The sequence below is a fragment of the Cheilinus undulatus genome, linkage group 3, assembly GCF_018320785.1.
Source record: "Cheilinus undulatus linkage group 3, ASM1832078v1, whole genome shotgun sequence".
NCBI classification, from domain to species: Eukaryota; Metazoa; Chordata; class Actinopteri; order Labriformes; family Labridae; genus Cheilinus; species Cheilinus undulatus.
The window spans coordinates 55,339,931-55,361,955 of record NC_054867.1 but is presented as its reverse complement, the minus strand read 5'-3'; the positions used below and the strand labels follow the sequence as shown (position 1 = coordinate 55,361,955).

At 39.7% G+C, this 22,025-nt stretch overlaps 1 protein-coding gene across 1 annotated transcript in view; it reads right to left on the bottom strand.

The window, feature by feature from the left end:
- Nucleotides 1-18,356, bottom strand: part of dennd6aa (DENN/MADD domain containing 6Aa) — a 30,899-nt gene extending 12,543 nt beyond the window's left edge. Inside the window, exons 1-7 of the mRNA XM_041778436.1 lie at nt 17,971-18,356; nt 11,365-11,403; nt 10,635-10,677; nt 3,886-3,998; nt 3,722-3,802; nt 2,712-2,817; nt 2,261-2,340 (exon numbers count right to left, since the gene is read on the bottom strand). Coding sequence (XP_041634370.1) covers nt 2,261-2,340; nt 2,712-2,817; nt 3,722-3,802; nt 3,886-3,998; nt 10,635-10,677; nt 11,365-11,403; nt 17,971-18,201 — 693 coding nt within the window. The 5' untranslated portion in view covers nt 18,202-18,356. The remainder of the gene's footprint in view (nt 1-2,260; nt 2,341-2,711; nt 2,818-3,721; nt 3,803-3,885; nt 3,999-10,634; nt 10,678-11,364; nt 11,404-17,970) is intronic.
- Between the last annotated feature and the right edge of the window lie 3,669 nt (nt 18,357-22,025).

The following is a 22,025-nucleotide window of genomic DNA, read 5'->3' as shown; positions in this document are numbered from 1 at the left end:
GATTTCACACCTGTTCTTACAGATGTAAAATCCTCGAGATACTAAAGGCAAACATTTCACATTTGAGCCTTTTAAACGTTTTTAAACATGTATTTCTGGGCTTTTAAAGCCTTTATTCAGTTAGGAAAATGATCTAAGTTGGAAACTGGAGAAAGAAAGAGAGCCGAGAGCGACAGAAGATCCACAGGCTGGATCTGAACCCGGGCGCTCAACTTTGGCTACATTCACAATAGACTTAAAAGTGACCTGAATCTGATTTTTTCACTCACACGTGACTCGTATCTGATGTTTTTCCGACAGTGTGAACAGTGCAAGTCACATCGGATCTGACCTTTTCGAATCAGATTCAGGCCACTTTCGTATGCGGTTCTGAATCAGATACATATCTGATCTTTTAGAAGCAGACTGCAGTGTGAACAGGCAAACAACATAATCAGATCTGAGGAAAGATCAGAACGTAGCCTTCGAGGACTACAGCCTCTGCACATGGGGCACACTGACAAAACCAGTAGATTACTGGTGTACCTAGGCTTTAAAAATGGTCATATGCCCACTTTTAGCCTCTTACTACTGGACTAATTTCTGATTGACTTTTCTAACAACTTAGCCAACAAAAAAGGTGGTCATATCCCAAACAGTATAAACGTCACAGCTCTATTTTCTGCACTTTACTTTTGGCACGAATATAACACACCTTATCCCTTCAGATCAGTGGTTCTCAAACAGTGCAGCGGCAAATCTAGGTGGGCCTTGGGAATCTGTCTAACTACACCCTACTACAACCAAACAACAATGGAAGGTACTTCCTCATGCTCTACAGCCGTTACTTTGCATGGATATGAATATGGTATGCCATGATATTATTTTGCTTGATCTTAGGTGTGCATTGGTATATAAAAAAAAAGAAACTTTACAAAGCACTGCTCTAGATTCTGGTGATATCAGCTATAGCTAGAGCTCAGCTTCCAGGTCAAACCCGGTGTGGAAACTGTGGAGCATGCTCAGTTCATCTAGTCCAGTTTGGGTCATAAATTGATTCAAAACCTCTTTATCTAAGTGTTTTAGTCTGAATTCAGTGAACTTGACTTCTAATATCAAATGAGCTAAAACGTATCAAGTCCAGCTTTTAATTTGACATGATATAACCCAGGGGTTCTCAACATTGGGGTTGGGACCCCATTGGGGGTTGCGAGACACTGAGAGGGGGTCTCCAGATGCCTTAAAAAACCAAGACCATTCTTGAATGACACTGTTGCCAATTTATACCAATTTTGCCTAGTTTTAATCCATTTTTATCACTTTTCCCCACCAATGTTGCCTATTTTAACACATTTTTGCAATTAAAAACCCATGTTTTGTCCATTTTAAACCCTTTCTGCCGCTTTTTTTTGCCACTTCTAAACCAAATCTTGTCACTCTCTGCCTATTGTTGCCTCTGTTGACACATTATCGCAACTATTAACCCCTTCTGACATTTTTTAAGCCGTAAGTCACAATTTGATATGCCCATTTTTTGCCAGTTTCTGACCGTTTCTGCCACTACGAACACTTTTTTGCCAATTTATATTAATTTTCATCCCATTTCACCAAATTTCCACCTATTTTTACCACTTAAACACCATTTCAGCCACTTTTGAATCCCCCTTTACCATTTAATATGCACAGTTTTGCCACTTTAACCCATTTTTGCCATTTTTGGTTATTTTATTGCCACTTTTATCTAATTTTTGGCATTTCTATCCCATTTCTGCTACCTTTAAAATCTAATTTCACCACCTCTCCCACCATTTTTGCCATTATTTACCCATTTTAGCTATTTTTAACATATTCTAATTCTGTTTCTAACAAAAAGGATTTACATTTTATAGAGGGCTACTTAGTACACAAATGAATAAAAATGTGTTTCTTTGATAAGAGTGTTTATTATTCAGGTAAATGGGAGACAGCTCTCCCATTTTTCCCGCCTTACGGGCGGCCTTGTCTGCACGTGACTGTTCTAGAATGTGCATATTTGTGTTCAGCCACCTTCAGGTACAGTGGGGGTCCAGGTCCTCTGGCACCTTTATTCTGGGGGTCACAGGCTGAAAAGGCTGAGAACCCCAGGTCTAACCTAATAGTTGTTCCAGTGTGAGGGCAGCGCCTGCTCATAGCAAACATTAATGTTCTCTTTGCTTTAGCTGCTGTGACGATTGTAAAACTGATCTCCACTATTCAGTGTGTTCATGCGTCAGTGTGCTTTTGTGCATGCATGCGTTTTTACCTTGATGACCACACCCATTATAGGCAGCGTGAGGATTCGTCCAGGATGGGGCGTCGGCCAGCGGTCTATGTCATTACACGCTGTTGATCAGAAACAACAAATATTAGCGACATCAATCAGACAAGCTTAATCATGCTTGTCCATACTCGGGCTAAATATAGAAACTGAGGAGTTGGGAAGAACAGAGAGAGAGGAAATGCAACAATAAAACCCTACAGATAAGGAGAGCAACATAAAAAAAATAAAGAGAAAAAAGTTGAAATGTTCCTTTAGTTGTATCTCTACTCTATGAAGTTACGTTGCTTTTTAATTTTGCTCTGGTTTGGCGTGTTTGATCAAAATATACAGACGGTTACATCATCTTTAGCTACAGGGACATGCTCTTCTAGTTTCTATGTTTGAATATAACAATTTTTGTCAAACGATCATAGCGTTGGGTGATCAGACTGACCGGCCTCCAAACACGGCTCCTGTTTCTCAAAATATTCTGGAGCCATGATCTTCAGCAGGGAGTGGAAGAAGGTCACGTAAGGCAGCTTACTGATCAGGACCAGAGACTGTGGAGACAGGAATAAAAAGGCAGAATAAGTATCATTATCATTTTTATTAAAAAAATAAGGTCATGTTAATATTTGTCCAGATAACTTTTCTGTTAAATTTAAAGGTCACATATTTTACCCCTTTAAGAAAAGTTTATATCAGTCTCAGAGGTCCCCAAAACATGACTGTGAAGTTTGATGCTGAAAAAAACACTCCAGTATTAGATTTTTATAAGTCTGAAAACCCCTCTGTTTCAGCCTTGCTCAGAACGAGCTGTTTCTGTGTCTGTGGCTTTAAATGTCTAACTCCGCCCCTCTCAGGAAATGGATGTGGATCAGGAAAGGAGGGCAGAACTTTCTTCCAAGCTGGGAGGGCCAACCAAACCTGGGGGCAGGGCTAACTCCCAAAATGACATCATGAGGGGAAAATCTGAGAACGGCTGGTTTCAGCTCACATTTTCTTAAAGGTGCAGAAAGAGATCGGTGGGGTGGATTTTTCTGATTCTTGGGGAGATTGTGGACACGCCAGAGGCACAAATTTTGTTAGAAAAGCCCGAAAAAGTGATTTTTGCATTTGTGACCCTTAAACTGCTGAGTTACACTCTATTAAATATTAATTCTTGTCTCCAGCTATTTAATATTTTTATCACACAAGTCAGATCAGAAGTGTATTAGCGTAATAGGCTTTTAAATTTCTTGTTTTATGCACTCAAGAGCTGAAAATGAAAGAATATAAAGAAGAAAGAACATCACATATGTGAGGAAGGAACCTCAAATATTTTGCAAATTTTACCAGATTAGAGGATTAAGGTTAATTAATGTCCAAACATCTGCACAAATGACTTTTTTCAAACTTGCAGGACTAAAAGATAAAGAGATGATATATGAATTGTGTCTCATTGATGCATGGATTAATACCAACCTTCTGGAAGTATCCTCTCTTGAGGGATTTGTCTCGAACCTGACGGAAGTACACGTAACCGTAGTAATGTCCCGGGTCTCTCTGCAGCACACAGAAATCAAAGTACAGGTTTATACATGAGAATCAGGAGATTATTATGTGTGTGTGTGGAGATGAGCCCCCACCTTCAGACAGGGCGGAGCATCACGGTCTGTGTTTTCAAGGAAGCAGCCGAGGGACGACTTCCTGTTTGAGCCCTGACGGAAGCGGAAGCAGAACTGGGTGTCGCCAAGACAACCTAGAAGCACAACAGAGGGGGAGGGTAACACACTTTTTTCTATCTTTATAGAGCAAAGAAAGAGGATTCTGTTTAGGCCTGACCAACTCATTTTATGTTTTAGATTTTATCTGCAGAATTCAGGAGCTTCATTTCTGTTACAACATTAATGACAGCAATCATCAAACATTTCTGTAAACATATTACGGATGAAGAGTTCAGAACAGTCATGAGGCAGTCTGACGTCTCTATGTGAGCCACAAAGGAACCCAGACATTCAGAGAGAAGTTTGACTATTTCTATGTAATTATTTATAATTCCTGTCATGGGAGTCAGACCTGGTGATTTACAGCAGCCAAGCTGAAGAGAAGAGTCCTTGTTTGCATTTTCACAGCTGAGTTTTATTGAGAGGATCAAATATCTAAAGAAGAGGAATCAGGAAAAATGTTGAGACGGAGAGTACTGAAGCAACAATCTTACTAAGAAGTTATTTTCTTTAAATAAGACACAGGCAAACTTAGTCAAGATCTTTTTAAAAACAGTGCACACAAGCTACCAAATCCCCTCAGCTGCTTTGACTGATCATTTTGCTGCTTCCTTATGCAGAACTGGAGTTCACCTGAAAAGTTCAAGCTGCTCTGGATTAACCTACGGAGGCCTGAACTTTTGTCTGGAATGCATTTTTAGTTTCTCCGTCTTTTTAAAGGAATCAGTAAGACCGGATCAGTATAAAACCTTAGCCCTGTCTTTGAACAGGGAGAGAGTTTTCAACAAAAAATTATGTCTGCATATGAAGACGACAGGCTTATCTTACTGTAAAACACAAAATATAGATTCTAAACGCTTTAGTTTTTATTCATTTTGACTGTGTCAACCTGTTGGTAGGGGGCCCTTCAGTCAGTATGAAATGGAGTCAGTCATTCAAAGATTATGGACCACAAGACGTAGTTAAGGCCAGGCATGAACTAAATTTTCACTTAAAGGTCCGGAGACCCTGGAAAAATTCCATTTAAAATAACAGAACATTTCGAAAACATAAAAATCTCCCTGGATTCCCTAAGATTATTTTTTGTGATAAAAAATTCCCTTAAATTTCTAAGACTTTATTAAAAAAATTCTGAATTCAAAAATCGCTTTTACAATCCTGCAATATGTCCTTAAATATTACCCAAACATTTCAGTCAGGTTTTCTAAAAGAAGCCTTTAGATTTACATAAAAAATTCACTAAAAAATTCCATGACAATACCTGAAAAATTTCAAGCAAATTCCCACAAATTTCTAATCAAACTCACAAAATTTACAAATAAATTCCCTCCCAAATTCCATGGAAAATTTCCAAACATATTCCACCAAAATCCAAACAAACTCCATAAAAAATCCATAAAAATACAGGAAAATTTCAGAGGAAATTTCCCTACCCAAATCTCCAATTAAACTCCCAAAAATTAACAATTAATTTCTTGAATTCCCAAGAAAGTACTGAAAAAGTTTAAAGCACACAGCCCCCTTTCAAAAAACCTAAATCAAACTCTTTAAAATTTACAAACATATTCTCAAAAAATTCAAGAAAATTCCTAAAATGTACAAAGCAAATTCTTCAGAAATTCAAAGCAAATTTCTTAAACTTCCAAAGAAATTCAGGACCATTATCCCTGAAATCCTTATAGCAGAATTTAATACTATCTTGTAGGAAAGTCCAATGTAACAATGTCCTCGTGCGTGCACAGAGGGTCTCAGGAGGGGAAACACACAGTTTGTTAGGGCGCTTTCACATTAGGCCCAGTTGCGGTTCCTCCCCCTCCCCCTTCCCCCCGCTGGCCTTCTTTCACACTAGCAACATCGAACTGTGCCCGGAACCCCTACTCAATTTGAAACAGCAGGTGGCGTTATGCACGTAGCTGGTTTACAACCCTAACAAGGAGGAGAGAGAAGAAGAAGCTACTATGGCAACCACTGGGGTCATGACCTGAGCGAAGATTGTGACCCGGCAAAAAGTCCATCCTGCAGCCTTGGAGGATTTAAAATCACTTTTAAGATGCCAGCAACGTTGCTCTTTGTATCTGCACATCTACTACAGCTCAGAGGATTAAATGGGCTCGCGCTGTGCAGATACAGCGGTTTTTGAGGTGACAGGAGACTTTAATTGCCTTTGCACCTCCTCTCACTGACTCCAACTTATGTTCATCTGTAAGGTGAGTCACAACAGACTGTTTATTGTCTGGATTCTGATGATTTCCGCCCTTTATTGAGGAAAAATGTGAACAAACTACCGCGCTGTGGAAAGAAGTTTCGCTTTTATGATGGTGTCATAAAGCTGATACGACGCTCTGTCCCGTATCCGAGCGCGGTTGCATTCACATCTCATCTGAACCGTGCCAAAGTCCACTTGAATTGCACTCGAGACCACCTCCCCAAGTCAGCTGGGGCCCGGTGCCCGGGCGTGGTTTGTTTGCATTCACACTACCAAAACGAACCGGACTTTGGGCTCAAGTGCACTCGGATCCGGGACTGGGCCCCTAATGTGAAAGCACCCTCAAATTCTGCCACCAGGGGGCTCTCAACCTAAACAACCACACAGTAGGATGAGTGCAGACCAGCACTGCCCAGCTCGGCAGTTTACTTTATGTTTTGATTTGAGGACTTGTCAATAAAAACGGCACCTCATTAGGCGTACTTACTAAACAGAAAACCAACATCTTGTTCAGAGAAATGCTCTGAAAAGGCACTTCCAGGTTCATGCCACCGGCTGTCCCAGAATGCACGTGTGCTAGAAGACAGAGCGCATTCTGGGACCCCTTTAGAGCGAAGCTGGTGTGCGTTTTTATCGTAATTCTAACACTATAAAGTGTTTAAAATATGTTATAGTAGACTATAAGTTTTACATGTATCAAGTACATGTATTTGTCTCTGTCTCCCAGGTTTCCTAGATTCTTGAACAAACAGGAGGAGGAAAAAGAAAAAAGAGGAAACAGGAAGTGCCTGATGACTGGACCTTAACCTCAACCTGACCTCCAAATGTTCTCAGAGTCGGCGCACTAGAGGAGTGACATAATGAAGAACGTAAGATAACACACAAACACACAGTAAAGCTCAACTCACACGTAAAGGCATTCACTCCAGAGGACACACACACATATACACACTTTTCTAAGCTCAGGACTTCATGATATCATGTCTCATGTAGGACCACCCAGCATGAAACAGGACATCGCACTCACATGGGACAGTCCACACCATACTCCTCAAACAGGGCTGCATGATCTAAGAAAAACTGATTTTGCAATGTCATTTTTTTCTTATACATGCATTATAATTTCATTCAGAAAAAACAAACTAGATCAGATGCAGGGTGTCTTATGTTCATTACATCCCGACATTCAGACTGTGGCTAAGGCACACATGGTGGAGGTGGACCATACTAGGACCTTTTCTAAACTGAAGAACTCCTGACCTTTGAGTTAAGTAAAAAATAAACAAAGACTGAAACAAAACCCAGACTCATGTCATCCTAGTAGAAAAGCAGCAGCAAACTTTTAGGATGAAAACATGGCTATCAAAAGTGCAGCTTATACATCAGATTTCACCATAACTACATCATTAAAGAGGGGAAAGATGAAGCTAAATTTTAGGCTGAATTATGGGAAACAGAGAGATAGAGCGCTGCAGATCGACAGAGAAAGGACTCGCTCTCTCCTGGACACATGCCTTCAGTATAAATATAGCAGCTCTGTACATATTGTGTCCTAATCCTGTCATCATCCTGAGACCAGCAGGTTCTTCTGCTCAACCACGAGCTGACTCATTATCAACCACACACACACAACTGCAGATACACACACACCTGCAGATACACACACACCTGCAGATACACACACACCTGCAGTTCCACCGAGGTGTTTGATTGGTGTAACCAATTCCTACTCTACTTTTACAACAGGATCAAGTTAGACATCAATAAAAGTCACTCAGGATCCACTCACAACAGGGCCGGTTGTCCCATACCGTGCTGAAGCATGCTTGCCCCCCCCAACCCGGTCCCTGCTGGTCTGCACATACATCACTCCAAGCCTGCATGGCTACATCAACAATTATATGACAAACGCAGCACAATGGAGAAATGCACAGCCAGCATGAGAGTAATGTGACTTATGAGTCGTTTTGGAAAAACGAGTTTTGAAAAGCAGCTTCAAATGTGTGTTTATTGGCATCATTCCAGTAAATCTACAGGACTGAGGACAGTAATTTCTTACTGTCAGCATTTATTTTACATTTGGGCATTTTGTATAATTTGAAAATAAAAAGATGATAAATAATAGCAAGCATTTGTTAAGTAATTACCTGCTTTTTCTCATGAGTAGGGCAGATGTGTCCACCTTACTCACATCAGAACAGTGAAACACCGTTAGATGTGTCTGTGCCTTACTGCTGAGCTCTCAGTGAGACTTGACTTCTCCCAGTGATCTGTAGTGTAATTCTCTAACTGTATTTAGTCTCCATTTTTGAATCATCCTGTTGTGAGTCCTCTTGGTGGAAAGGGATGATTCTGTGAGCCTTTATTTCCCTCATGTGAGGCTGAAAGTCTCTGCTTTAGTGTGAAGGATCAGGAATGGTCTTTGAGTGATTTAAACTTAACTGACCATGCTCTTTATGTTCATGTGTTATGATGAGATCTGAGCTTCTGTGTTCAGCTGCTGAGGACAGAGGAGTAAACTTCTAGGAGTCTTGTTATTTTCTATGTTGGTTATGAGTTTATTCTAAATTAAAAGGTAAACTTTTGCTACACGGGCAGCTGGTCTTTAAGTCCAGCCTTTCCCTCATGTCTCCCACTCACTGACTCCAACTCTACTACTTCTACTGTCCTCCTCTGGAAATAAAGGCATAAAAAGCCCCAAAATATATCTTACACTTAAAAATAACCTTCTCTCACACACAGAAAGGATTCATGAGAAGATTTCTAACCCACCACTACTAATCAAAAGAACTGTTTAGTAAAAATGCTCATTTAAATGTTATTAAATACTTTATCTCACAGCATTAATCAACCATAATTATAGTTTTCCACAATGTTTGGCGATCAATTCAACCTTACAGTAGAAGATGAAACTGAGTTATTAATAGAACTCTAGATAGACGTTGGCTCAGCTTTATGTTAATGGCTAGTCCTTTCAATCAGTGGTTCGCATCCTGGGGGTTGGGACCCCATCGGGGGTCACGAAACACTAAGAAGGGGTTGAAATGATTTTTTCTCACCCAATTTCGTTACTATTATTTGCCACTTTTCAACAATTTGGACCAATTTTTGGCAAATTTTAACCCATTTTCATCCTTTTTTTTTACCAACAATTCTGCCAATTTTATAACACATTTTTGCCACTCTAAACCCATTTTTATCCATTTTAAGCCCTTTACACTGCTTTTTACTGCCTGTTTTGCCACTTATCTTGCCACTTTCTGTATATAGTTGCCTCTGTTGACCTATTGTTGACACTACCATCCCCTTTTTATCGCATTTTACGATCATTTTTGTCCATTTCAACCACATTTGACTGTTTGATATGCCAATTTTGACCAGTTCAATACATTTCTGCCAATTTCTTCCTATTTATCTACCCCAGCTAACCTGTTTTGCCAGTTTAAAGCACGTTTTCCCACCTTTAAATCCCATTTCACCCATTTTTGCCACTTTTTAATCCCTTTTTACCATTTTTTGTGCCTGTTTTTGCCACTTCAACCATTTCTGCCCTTTTTGCCACTGTTACCAAATTTATGCCACTTCTAAGCCATTTCTGCTACTTCTAAAATCCCATTTAACCACCTTTCCCACCACCTTTTTGGACATACTTTTTTTTTTAAATTTTAAATCTGTTTTAAAGAAAAGGATTTACATTTTTAAGATGACTATATACGATGGCACAAAAGACTTAAAAAGATACCTGTTTCTAAGCTAAGAGTGATTATTATATAGATTAAATAGAAAATATTGGTAAGGATATCTTACTAACTTAACAATGGACCCTGATTTTCCTGTCCTCCATGGGCCCCCAGTTTGGCTGGGCCCCAGAAAGCTCTCCCATCTTTCCCCCCATATGGCCAGCACTGTCTGCACATGACTAATCTTGATTGTGCATAGCTGTGTTCAACCACCTTCAGGTACAGTGGGGGTCTCCGTTCTCTGGCACCTTTATTTTGGGGGTTGCGGCTGAAAAGGTTGAGAAACCCTGCTTTCAATGGCAGCACCATGAGGCGCAGATGGTGGTTTGAGGTAAGCCACATACGCGGGCGTCCCGGGTACAAGTCCAGCCTGTGGCACCATTTCCCACATATCTCTCACCCCTGTTTCTGATTCTATCCACTGTCTTCCTCTATCAATAAAGGCATGAAAAGCCCAAAAATTAATATTTAACAAAATGGCGGCCCCATAATTGTTCTAGAAATATATTTTTCTTGACTAAAGTCTCCAGGAATTATGGGATTGCAAGATTTCCCCTCAGTCTCCCACTGTGACTGATTTAAGTTCTATCATTACATTTCCAGAGTATGATAAAGATTATTAGTTCAGCAACATAAAAACAGAAATAATATTAAAATCACACTTAACTGAAGAAAACGCTGTTCTAGAGATGTTCAACATTGAAGAGGCAGAGGCAGGAACTCACCTGAGTTAGAGTCAGGAAAAGAAAGGTAGCAGATGCTTGTTTTCTGAAAGAGAATAGTCTTGGTTTCAGTCCTCTTAATAATGTGATCAATTAATAAAACACTAATTACAGACAGCAAACAGATGAAGACTTCAAAACTCCCCCCACCTCTAACATTTATTAAGAGTTCATGGATACTGTTAATAAGAGGATCAGCATGAATATTACATTAGAGTTGCAGAATTATAACAATTATTCTGGTTTAACTCAAATCACTTTTATCAATCCATCCATTTTCTAAACCACTTATCCCGTTCCAGGTCAGGGGGTCTGGAGCTTATCCCAGCTGTAACTGGGCGAGAGGCAGGGGACACCCTGGACTGGTCACCAGTCAATCACAGGGACTTCACAATCACAAATGTGCATTACTTCTAAGAACTTTTATAAATTGTTGATGTTTCTACGACAGGAATGGGCTAAAAAATGTGACCAGGAATATTTAAAACTATACTTACAACTGTCACACAATATTTATACTCAAGCAAAAATATGCAGGAAGTGAAAGTCAAATAAGGGTCAGTATATGTCCTAATCTGAGAATGTGTTTGATTTAACCGTAGCTCATATTAAATATTAATATTAGCTTTAAGAACCCATTTAAATGTTTGAATTTACTGTTGATCTTTCTTTGAAGACAAAATCAGGATCATGATTAAAATTTTACTGTTTTTTATTATTAAGTCAGACTCACCTCTTTCTCTGACAGTTTGGAATGATGGGGATAAATCACCTGCAAGAAAAACAGACAGGTACATTTAGTGTTATTAAAAAAACAGCATTTTTAGATAATAATGGCATTTTTATCACTTTTTATTAACACTGCCTTATTTGGCAATGTATTTAACCCATTAAACCCTGAAACCAGAAAAAGAAAGTCTATAAGGAATCTGATTTCTGTACAGAAACTTCAGGAAACCTGCAGAATATTTTGTTTAAACTGGTCATCAGCTCTGAAGTTCTGTGCGCACAACTCTTGTGGGAACAGCAGGTGTTTTTCCTGTTAACCCTTCAAGACTCCAGAGGGATTCAAACACTACAAGACAGAAACGCCTTTCTTCATTCTCCAGCATAGAGAAAACAGTCTCCTGTGCTAAAGATGAACCTTTGTGAAAATCAGGGCTAACACTCAAGTGACAGACTCCCACTGTGCCAACATTTCTGCCCAGGTTTGACCAGAAAAACATTTAAGAAATTATTGTTTGAGCAGCAGCAGTTTTATAAGCCAGATGTCAGAATAATTCTGATTAGATATTTGCTAAAGCTAACTGTTCATTCCTCTCTGTTTGCAGATGGTTGATGTTCGACAACAGTGCTGATAATAATACAAATATTAAACGGATTCATTTGCACAAACCTACTTTGAACATAAAGAGCTTTAAGAAAAGTGCAGGTATAACTTTATCATCACATATTATGTGGTATGGTATCTACACATTTATCAGTAGGTCTGGACAATATCGAGTATAGTTGATGTATATAATGTATAAAATGACTATATCACGAATATCCGAGTATAAATTATGTGGACGTTTTGAGCCGTCGGCATGCATTTCTCACTGGAGTTTCACTTCTCCCATTGTCCCTGAACGTATCTCGCACAGCAGAGAGCCCTCCCTCTCCCCCGGCCATCCAGAAAACTCCTCTGCACATGCGCGTATCAGCGCTGAGAGAAGCAAGGGAGAGGAAGGTAAAGAGAGCAGTGTGGCGAGTTAACGGGGAGTTAGCAGAGTCGAACAACGAAAAACAGGCAGCATGGATCTGCAGCATTGAAGAGGAAGAGGTCTAACTCACGCGGTATTCGTTAAAATACGCTGCAAGATGACTCCGAGATAACAGCGGCAGTAACACAGTGTTGTTGAAAAGCCAGGATTTAAAAAATTTCATAAAGACACTTAACCCAGAATACGAGATTTGCCTGGGCGCGAGCATTTTGCTGAAAACTCCCTCCCAGAGTCGTACATGTCAGAGAGAAGACGGCCCAGCAGGGACAAATGTGATCCACTTCTCCTCAACTACAGAGTCTCATCTCAGCCCCAGTTCAAAACACCGACAACGAGGAGTTAAAATGTTCCCGCCTCCAGACGAGCTTTCCCCCCCATGACCACACAGGAGAGTTTCTTAAACAAGGTCTAAAGACGCTCTCATGTTATGAACTTGTCAGAAACTGGTCCAGCGTTCATCAGCACTGATAATGGACTAATGTAATCACAGCTATGCCTGAATGGAGGACTAGACTGAAGGATGCTGGTCTGAATGGTGGACTAGACTGCAGGGTTTTGGTCTTAATGGAGGACTAGACTGCAGGGTTTTGGTCTGAATGGTGGACTAGACTGCAGGGTTTTGGTCTGAATGGTGGACTAGACAGCAGGGTTTTGGTCTGAATGGTGGACTAGACTGCAGGGTTTTGGTCTGAATGGTGGACTAGACTGCAGGGTTTTGGTCTGAATGGTGGACTAGACTGCAGGGTTTTGTCCTTCATGCAGGATTGTTGAGTTTTGTAGGTTTGCTTCCCCCTTAATGAGGGAAATAATCATTTTATAGTCATCAATAGTAAACAGAACACAGAAAACACTTGAGAACTTCCCACCCACGGTAAAATACCGAGTATTTCATGATTTATGTATTTTTGATTTGTTAGTAAAAGATTGAATGAAGTCCTTTTCAAAAATAAAACTGCTAAATTTTACTTTATATTGATTTTTACCCTTTCTGCAAACAATTTTATCAAAAATCCAATAAAACAGTCTATTTTAATCACCAAACTAGGGTTATTTGAGGCCAAATTAAATACAGCTGCTGAGAGGACATTTCAAAATATCGTGTATCAGGATACAGCAAAAATATATCGGGGTATCAATTTTAGGCCATATCGCCCAGCCCTATTTATCAGTATCATTTTGATTTTAGCTTGCAGTATTTAAATTTGTGCAGCTACAGAGTGATGAGCCCTGAATTCAAAACTTCGCTGTTATAACGGTATGATCAAATTAGCATTAAGAAATGCTTTATCAACGGTGAGCAGGCTTGTGCTATGGTAGTAAGGAAATATTTCTTGTTTGTCATTTAAAGAATTGTTTATCAAGGGGACTGGGAACTTCCAAAGAACTTGTGTCACAATTTACTGAGGAGCCAGGCATCCCTAAAGGTCCGATCCTAAAATCCCCCCTGTATCAAAAACTGGTCCGGCACAAGGCAACAGAAATAACAGCTTTGGTCTGGTGGTTCTACACCAGTGGGATGGGACCCAAAAGTGGGTGGCCAGTCCCTTTTCAGAGGGTCATGCATGTATGCCCGGAAAAAAAACAAAATTGTGGCAAAGTCTACAAAACTCTTACACATGCTCGTTGTCCTCTCTTAGTTTTGTCGGGTTTGGTGCTGTCTGAAGTCTGGACTGGGAGATCTTTCATCAAACAGATTTAAATGATCAGAAGTTAGAGTCACAGTTCTTCATTAAAGAGTAGATAACGAGTATTTAGAATTTCCCTCTGGATTAAAAAAGTGTCTATCTGCCTAGATTAGTGGTTCTCAACCTTGGGGTCGGGACCCTATTTGGGGTCACGGGACACTAAGATGGAGTCACCAGGCACCTTTAAAAATGTTTTTTTGTTTTTTTTAAATTACACTGTTGCCACTTCACACCAATTTTACCAAATTTTAATCACTTTTCATCACTTTATAACACACATTTTGCCAATTTTAGCACATTTTTGCCACTTGAAACCCACTTCTGTTAATTTGATATCCTTTCCACCACTTTTTTTTTGCCTGTTTTTGTCACTTCTAAACCAATTCTTGCCATTTTCTGCCTATTGCTGCCTCATTCTTGCCACTATTAACCACTTTTTATACCTCTTTTTGCCCAACTCACCACAGTCATCCCAATTTTGCCAGTTTAATTCAATTTCTCAATCCAGTCCACCTAATTTCCCCCAATTTTTTTGCACTTAAAAGCCATTTCAGCCACTTTTTAATCCCCTTTTACCACTTTTTGTGCCTGTTTTTTGCCAATTTAATCCATTTTTGGTTTTTTTTGCCACTTTTCATCCATTTATGCTCTTTAAAAATCCAATTTCAACACCTTTTTACCATTTCTTGCCATTATTATCTAATTTACGCAATTTACGCAAGTTCTTTTCATTTTAAGAAGGCTATTTACTACACATGAATAGATAGAGATACTTGTGTTTCCTTGATAAGAGAGGTTATTATTTAAGTAAAATAGTTTGGCCCGGTCCCAGAAACCTTTCCCCTTATCCTTCTTTATGGACGGCCTTGTCTCCACATGACTATTCTAGAATATTCATGGCTGTTCAACCACCTTCAGGTACAGTGGGGGTCCCGGTCTTTGGTACCTTTATTCTGGGGGTCGTGGGCTGAAAAGGTTGAGAACCCCTGGCCTAGATAGAGAGTCCTGAGTCTCGACCAGTTGAGAACCACTGCTATAAGCAGCTCATATTGCATAATTTCTTGTTTTCAACTTTCAAACACTGGTAATGACTCATAGCCAGTGTCGTTGTGCAATTCAGAAAGTGAACAAGAGTCTGACCACATTTTAAGGCCGATAGTAGCGCTGCATTATTTATCTGATCGCAGCTGCAATCATGATGTCAGGCTGTGCAATTACATAATTGCATAAAAGGCAGTGATTATTCTGTATTAAGTTGTACTTCAAAGGTTTACAGAAATTCCTGCACAGAGGCCTTTAGGTTTACAAAAGTGAAAAAAAGTTTTCCCTCTCTGGCTATGAGGCTTGATTTGCACCGCCCAAGGCGAATTGGCATCTACACCTTTACACTGACTTTAAACACGCGAATGATTTTACTCGCGCTTGGTGTGAACATATTATTGGCCCTGAAAAACAGCATCAGTAAACCCTTAATATCTATTACAAAAAATGTCTTAAATTGGTATTTTGGCACAAATTCCTTCTGCAATTTGAAAATTGCAAGGCATATTGCCATTTCATCTAAATTTTGGAGTAATTGCCCAGCCTCAGTCGCAATATTATCCGGTATAATCCCAACGGCACATTATTATCACCTTAAACAGCAGTGATTAATCCCTCTCACGCAAACCTGTATTTCAAGATAGGAGCCATTTTTAATTTTAACCTCCTAAGACCCAGCATGCACATATGAGGACGTCACATCTTGTCTTTCCTACAACATTGCAATAATTTCTGCTGTTAGAATTTTGGAGATGTTTGTCCAGATTGCCATCAAAGTTAAAGTAATTTGCTTTAAATAACAGGAATACACCGTTTGGATATTTCAGGAAATTTGCTTGAAACTGTCAAGATTTCTAATAGAAAATGTAGGGAAAATATTTTATATTTTGGAAAATCTGACTGGAAGTTTTGGGGGAATTAGCTTCAGATTTTTCTTTCGGTATTTTCATGGAAATATGGTAAAATGTTGGGGATGTTTGGGAAAACTTGTTTTGAAATTTTCAAGCCTTCTCATGGACATTACGAAATGTATTTGCATTTTTGTGGGGACTTTGGGGGTGGGATATTTCCCTAAAATGCGTACAAATTTCCATGAAAATTTGAAAGAATTTGTTGGCTTTTTTCATGAAATTTCTGATAATTAAAAAAATTGAATTTACTATGAAATTTTAGGGGGAATTTGCTATGAAATTTTGTAAATTTTCAGGAATTTGCGTGGCTTTTTTGAGGACTTTTTTTCACTGGATGTTTAGGCTTTATGATAAAGTTACACTGAAACATTTTAAGGTACTTTCTATGGAATACTTCAGAAATATGTTTAGGATTTTCCACAGAAATTTCAGGTAATTTCTTTGAAATTTTAGGGAATTTGTGTAGATTTTGGTTAGGGACATTTTTCAGGAATTCCCAACCAAAGACCAGGCCAATGTTTTAATTTTCAGGTCCTGCTGATCCCAAATAAGTGGGAGAAGCTGAACATGCACTCAAAACAAAAGCTCAGGTCTCAGGAGGTTAAAGCAGCGGCCCTAAAATGGTGTGGAAAGGCACAGGCTAGTCAAAGTGTGTCTAAGCGTACCGTATTTCCCTGTGTTAATACTACAACTATACAACAATACTAGAAAGGCACTCAGAAAGCGCACACCTTCTCCATTAGCCCTATCTCCCAATAGTGAAGAATCTTTTAATAAAGTCCTGGATCTGTCACCCTGTGTGCCCCCCACAGCATTCGCTGATCACTCCCTCCCCAGTGGCATGGAAACACAGTGAGGCAAAGCACTGGCTTCGCTACGGGTGGACTGTCATGGCGGAAGCATTGCCTGCCAGCGCCAACAGATGCACTGACAGTCTCACCCATGGTCTCATCGGACAACTGGAAGTCATGGCAGAGGGTGAATATTCCTCTATTCCTCCCAGCATTGTGAGTATTCTCGCTACAATTCGCTGTCTTTCTCTCTGTTACGCTCCGACTCGTCTCCTCGACCGGGCGTGCGTCTTTCAAACTCTATAAACTCCAAAACTTTGAATAGAAACACACCCAAAATGCTGCTGGGATTGAAGTTACTCATGTCCGCCATCTCCTGGTGTAAAGTGGTAACAGTGCAGACCTCCACCATTAGCCCTATCTCCCAATAGCAAAGAATTCTTTAATAAAATCCTGGATCCAGATGGTGATCCCGATCAGTCCCAAAATCTAACCAGTCCTTCTTTATGCCATTTCTGACATTTGATGAAAATTTCATGAAAATCCGTCCTCAACTTTTGAGTTATGGTGCTAACAAAATAACTCAGTAACTAACCCACCCGGTCACATAACCTCCTTGGCGGAGGTAAAAAGTTACACAGGTTAACACAGGTTAAAGCAGCTATTTAGCATGGACATGAACCAGGTGTGCCTTGAGATTTTGGCTTTATTTTTAATGTGCACTGGGGAAATCAAGTGTGAAAACCACTGGGTTACAGTGTTGTAACTTTTCACTACTATGTTTAATAAACACTCGCCTAGCACTAGCTGAGCTTAGATACTTTTCACTAGTATATTAGAATTAAATTGTGTGTCGTTTAAACACACCCGGTATTATAAAGTATCGAGAATACTGACAACCCTCACATGCAGTCAAGACTCCGTTATCCTGCTCTGGAGCATGCTCGTGTTTAGATCCAAACATGTCAGCTCTGTCGGGCCAAAGGGAAACTAAACGAAGACAGAAACTAACTCCTTGGTCAAAATGTTTTTGACCTCATTCCAGGAACTAGTCGGGGCCACCCATAACTGCTAACTTCAGCATTTTTAGCTACAATGAAGAGGAGTTTACATATCATAGCCGCCCCCACGGGACATCTCTGCCTCACCTCCACAGCCTGACCCAGCTCCAGGTCAAAGCCCACCACGCAGATGCAGTGCAGCCAGGTAGAGAAGCGGTCCCAGGGTAGTAAAAGAGCCTCCTCCGGCTCGTCGTCGCCTCCGGGCCCGGGGGGAAGAGTTATCTCCTCCGCCGGGGAGATGCTACTAGCGTCCTGGTCGTCCAGATCCTCCGGCTCCTCGACCTGCTCCCCCAGCTCCTCCGGGCCTTGCAGAGCCATGACGGCGGCTCGACGCGGTCGCTGAAAAGCCCCGAGGAGGGTTGGCGGTTATCCGGAGAAGTTCACGGGAAATATCTACAAAAAATCCCTCAGGCAACAACAGGAGGAGGCGATCAGCGGTACACAAACTAGCCGCCTAGCTAGCACAGCACAGCAGCAAGAGCGTACGTACGTATGCCGTGATGACGACAGGGGTAACGTCATCGCGTAATGCCGTCTACTGGTAGTGTTGTGTTCAAGTGAAGTTAGGGTATTGTAAAATCAGTCCTGAAAGACATTTTGGCACCAAAGAACGAACATCATAATCTTTATTTTAAAATTTGATATTATTTTTAAATGCAGCGAGTCCTCCCTGCCATATCTCTATTTTTATTTTATTTTAATTTATTACTGTGAGCTTTTTCTTATCGCGTATTTTTTGCACTTTTTAAATTTTATAGACTGCTCTATGTTTGGCCTGACCCATAGATGGCGTACATGGCATGGACTGTTATAGATAACATAACATGATAGACATATAAGTCTATCAATATCTTATTGTAAGTCTAATTGTCTGTCTATGAAGGTAGGAGGTCCACTGATTCTAACTCAGTTTGTTTTGTCAGACATGTCTGATCCAAGATACTAAGTTAAATCAAAAATACATTGGTCTCAGGTCAGGGGAACACTGAAACAAATTTACTGCCCTTTAAAGCCATTAAGGACAACAATGTCCACTTCCAAAACACTGCTATAAAAACTTAACAGATTCTTTTTTTTTTTTTTTTGCTTTTTATTAGAAAATATATAACCATCCTGTAATCTAACTGGCATTTAAAGGGTTAAAATCATGAAAATTATTCATTATTTGATTGTTTTGGTTAGAATTGAAGTTGATCAAAAGATCTGACCAAAAAAAGCAGAAAAAATATTAATGTATACTATTTTTATTGCTGTTTTTGGAAGTGGACATTTTTGTCCTTAATGGCTGTATAGGGTAGTAAATTTCAACTCTGATGCTACACAAAAACTAAAAATGCATCAAAGTTAGTATTTTGGCTAATCATAGACACGTCCAAGCTTAGAAATAATGTCCCAGCAATCCAACATTTGGTTGAAGGAAGATTTCACATTTTTTCACTTTGTTTCATAAAAAATAACATTGACTTTAAGTAATCAAACTGGCATTTAAAGGGTTAAAATCCTGAAAATGATTAAATGTTTGGTAGTTTTGAGCACAGCTGAAGCTGTTTAAGAGATTTATGAAAAAAAAAGCAGAAAAAAATGAATCTGTTAAGTTTTTATAGCAGTGTTTTGGAAGTGGACATTTTTGTCCTTAATGGCTTTAAAGGGTGGTTAATTTGTTTCAGTGTTCCCCTGAACTATCACAGCAATTAAAACTTTGAATTGGAAAATTTACCTAGAAAGAAACTTTGGTGAAACAGTGGTGAGAAGAGGAAGCAGAAACATTTGTCCAAATGGACAAAAATGTCCCAGTGATGTCTGAGGGTTAACAGACCTTCTGTCCATCCTTTATTTATTTTGAAGTAGTAATAAGAAGCTTTCCTGAAAATATGCTGCACACTTTAGTGAAGAAGATTGAATTTCCACAGTAATCTAAAGTTTTTGTTGACTTGTGTCTGACTGCAGACTCTGCCTTCTTCTTTACTTCATCAGCACTGAGTGTAACTCTTATTTTAAAGTAATCACTTTGTAAATTTAAACCTGTTTGTCTAAACCCTTTAATAGCTCAGTTTCTGAAATCTAGCAGATGGATAAGGCAGAGAGGGGGGTCCCTTAGAGGGAGGGGGTCCACCCTCTGATGACCAAAGATGAGACACAAATCGCCTTAATGAAGGTAAGAAGATAGAAGAAGACAAACTGGAAGATGATTCCTCTGTCTGAGCATCTTCACAACTGTTGGAAAGATGCAACATTCCATTTTTGTACCGTCTTCTCTCCTCTATTTTTTTAAGATAATTTTGTTTTTGATGCCTTTATCTGAAAGAGAATTGACAGTGGCTAGTCAGAAATCAGGGAGACAGAGAGCCAACAGTATCATCTCCAGGTAGTGACAGCACTGATACTTCCTGTCCTGCATGCATGCCAACACAAATGAGAACATATGAGAAGATACAGATGATAAGATAAGGAGGAAACATGAGCCAGCAGCCCATCACTGAACAGACCTCTGTGTCTTTAAACATGCAGTTTGACCACAGAGTTTATCTGTGTTGTCATCTGTGTCTCTGTGTTACAGCCCGCTGTGATGGCAAACCACACTAAGCAGCTAAACACAGTAAGATGCTGTTAAATCTTAAATAATAGTCAGACTGTTAGCTCTGGGACAGCTGGTCCTCTGCTCGCTCAGCTCTGCAGGGAGTCTGGATGACAGCAGGGACCAGGACCGTGATATGTACAGGAACTATAGGCACCATAAATCTACGTGTCTGTGATCCCGACACGTAAAGACTCAGCCGTCTGTGGTTGTGGTTTTCTTGCACCTCTTGGTTGATCTTTACAGAGCTAGCTGCTCAGTCCTTGTGTCGTCCTTCACTCTGGTATATTTGGAGCAGACTGATAATCGGTCTGATCCTAAAGTGATCCCTGAATCAACCCTCAGACCTCTCACACCTGCCAAAACCCCCAGCAGGAGCACTCGCTCCTGCTGCATCTACTTCACACGCCATGTGGATGAAATGTGCTGCATTCAGATTTGAGTTAGATTGCACAAAATGTCAGAAACATGGGTTTCACTCTGAGCGCAAAGAAGAAAAGACACTAGATTTTTTCTTTTTAGTTGTATAGTCTTGTGTGCATGAACCTCCAAAGACCCTGCATATACATGAGTACATTTAAGCTGTCTGACAACAAACGCATGATTTTAACTATTCAACTGTTTGATGATTGTCTGGAACATCCTCAGGGTTAAAGTTATTTACTCAAAATACTGGGAGGATGTGCTGTGACATGTTCATTGATATTTTTGGGAGCATACTTTGGAAATTTTAAAATATTTACATGGAAGTTTTGGGATCTGTGTGACAATTTTGGTGAGTTTCATTGAAAGTTTTTTGGCTGTGACATTTTTCAGCATTTTTATGAAATTTAGGATTTGGGGGGAAATTTGTTTGGAAATCTTCATGCATTTTCATCTAAGTTTGGGAAAGTATTTTTTTGGGGTGTTTTTTTTGTTACATTTACCAGCATACTTTGAAAGTGTATTTGTTAATTTTGGAAATCTGATAAGGAATTTTGCAGAAGGGTCCTCTGAAACTTCCAGAATTTTAATGAAAATTTCAGGGAAATTGGATTTTGGGAGGAATTTGCCATCATTTTCATGTCTCCTTAGAAAATCTATTTGTACATTTTTGAGAATTTACTTCAAGATTTTGGGGATTTTTTGAGGGGAAAAAAATCAGGAACTGACACGGAATTTTGAGGGACATTTTCATTGGAATGTTAGGGCTTTAAGATAAAGTTTCAGTAGGAATGCTAATGAAAATGTTTGGGTACTTTCAATGGAAAACTTTAAAAGTATATTTAAGAATTTTCATTGAATTGAAGGTTTCTTTGAATTTTTAGAGAATTTGTGTTGGACATAATTGTTGGTCAGCATAAATTCCTGTTTAAAACTGAGCTTCTAAACTTCCATCCATCCATCCATCCATCATCCATCCATCATCCATCCATCCATCCATCCATCATCCATCCATCCATCCATCCATCCATCATCCATCCATCATCCATCCATCCATCACCCATCCATCCATCCATCCATCCATCATCCATCCATCCATCCATCCATCCATCATCCATCCATCATCCATCCATCCATCCATCCA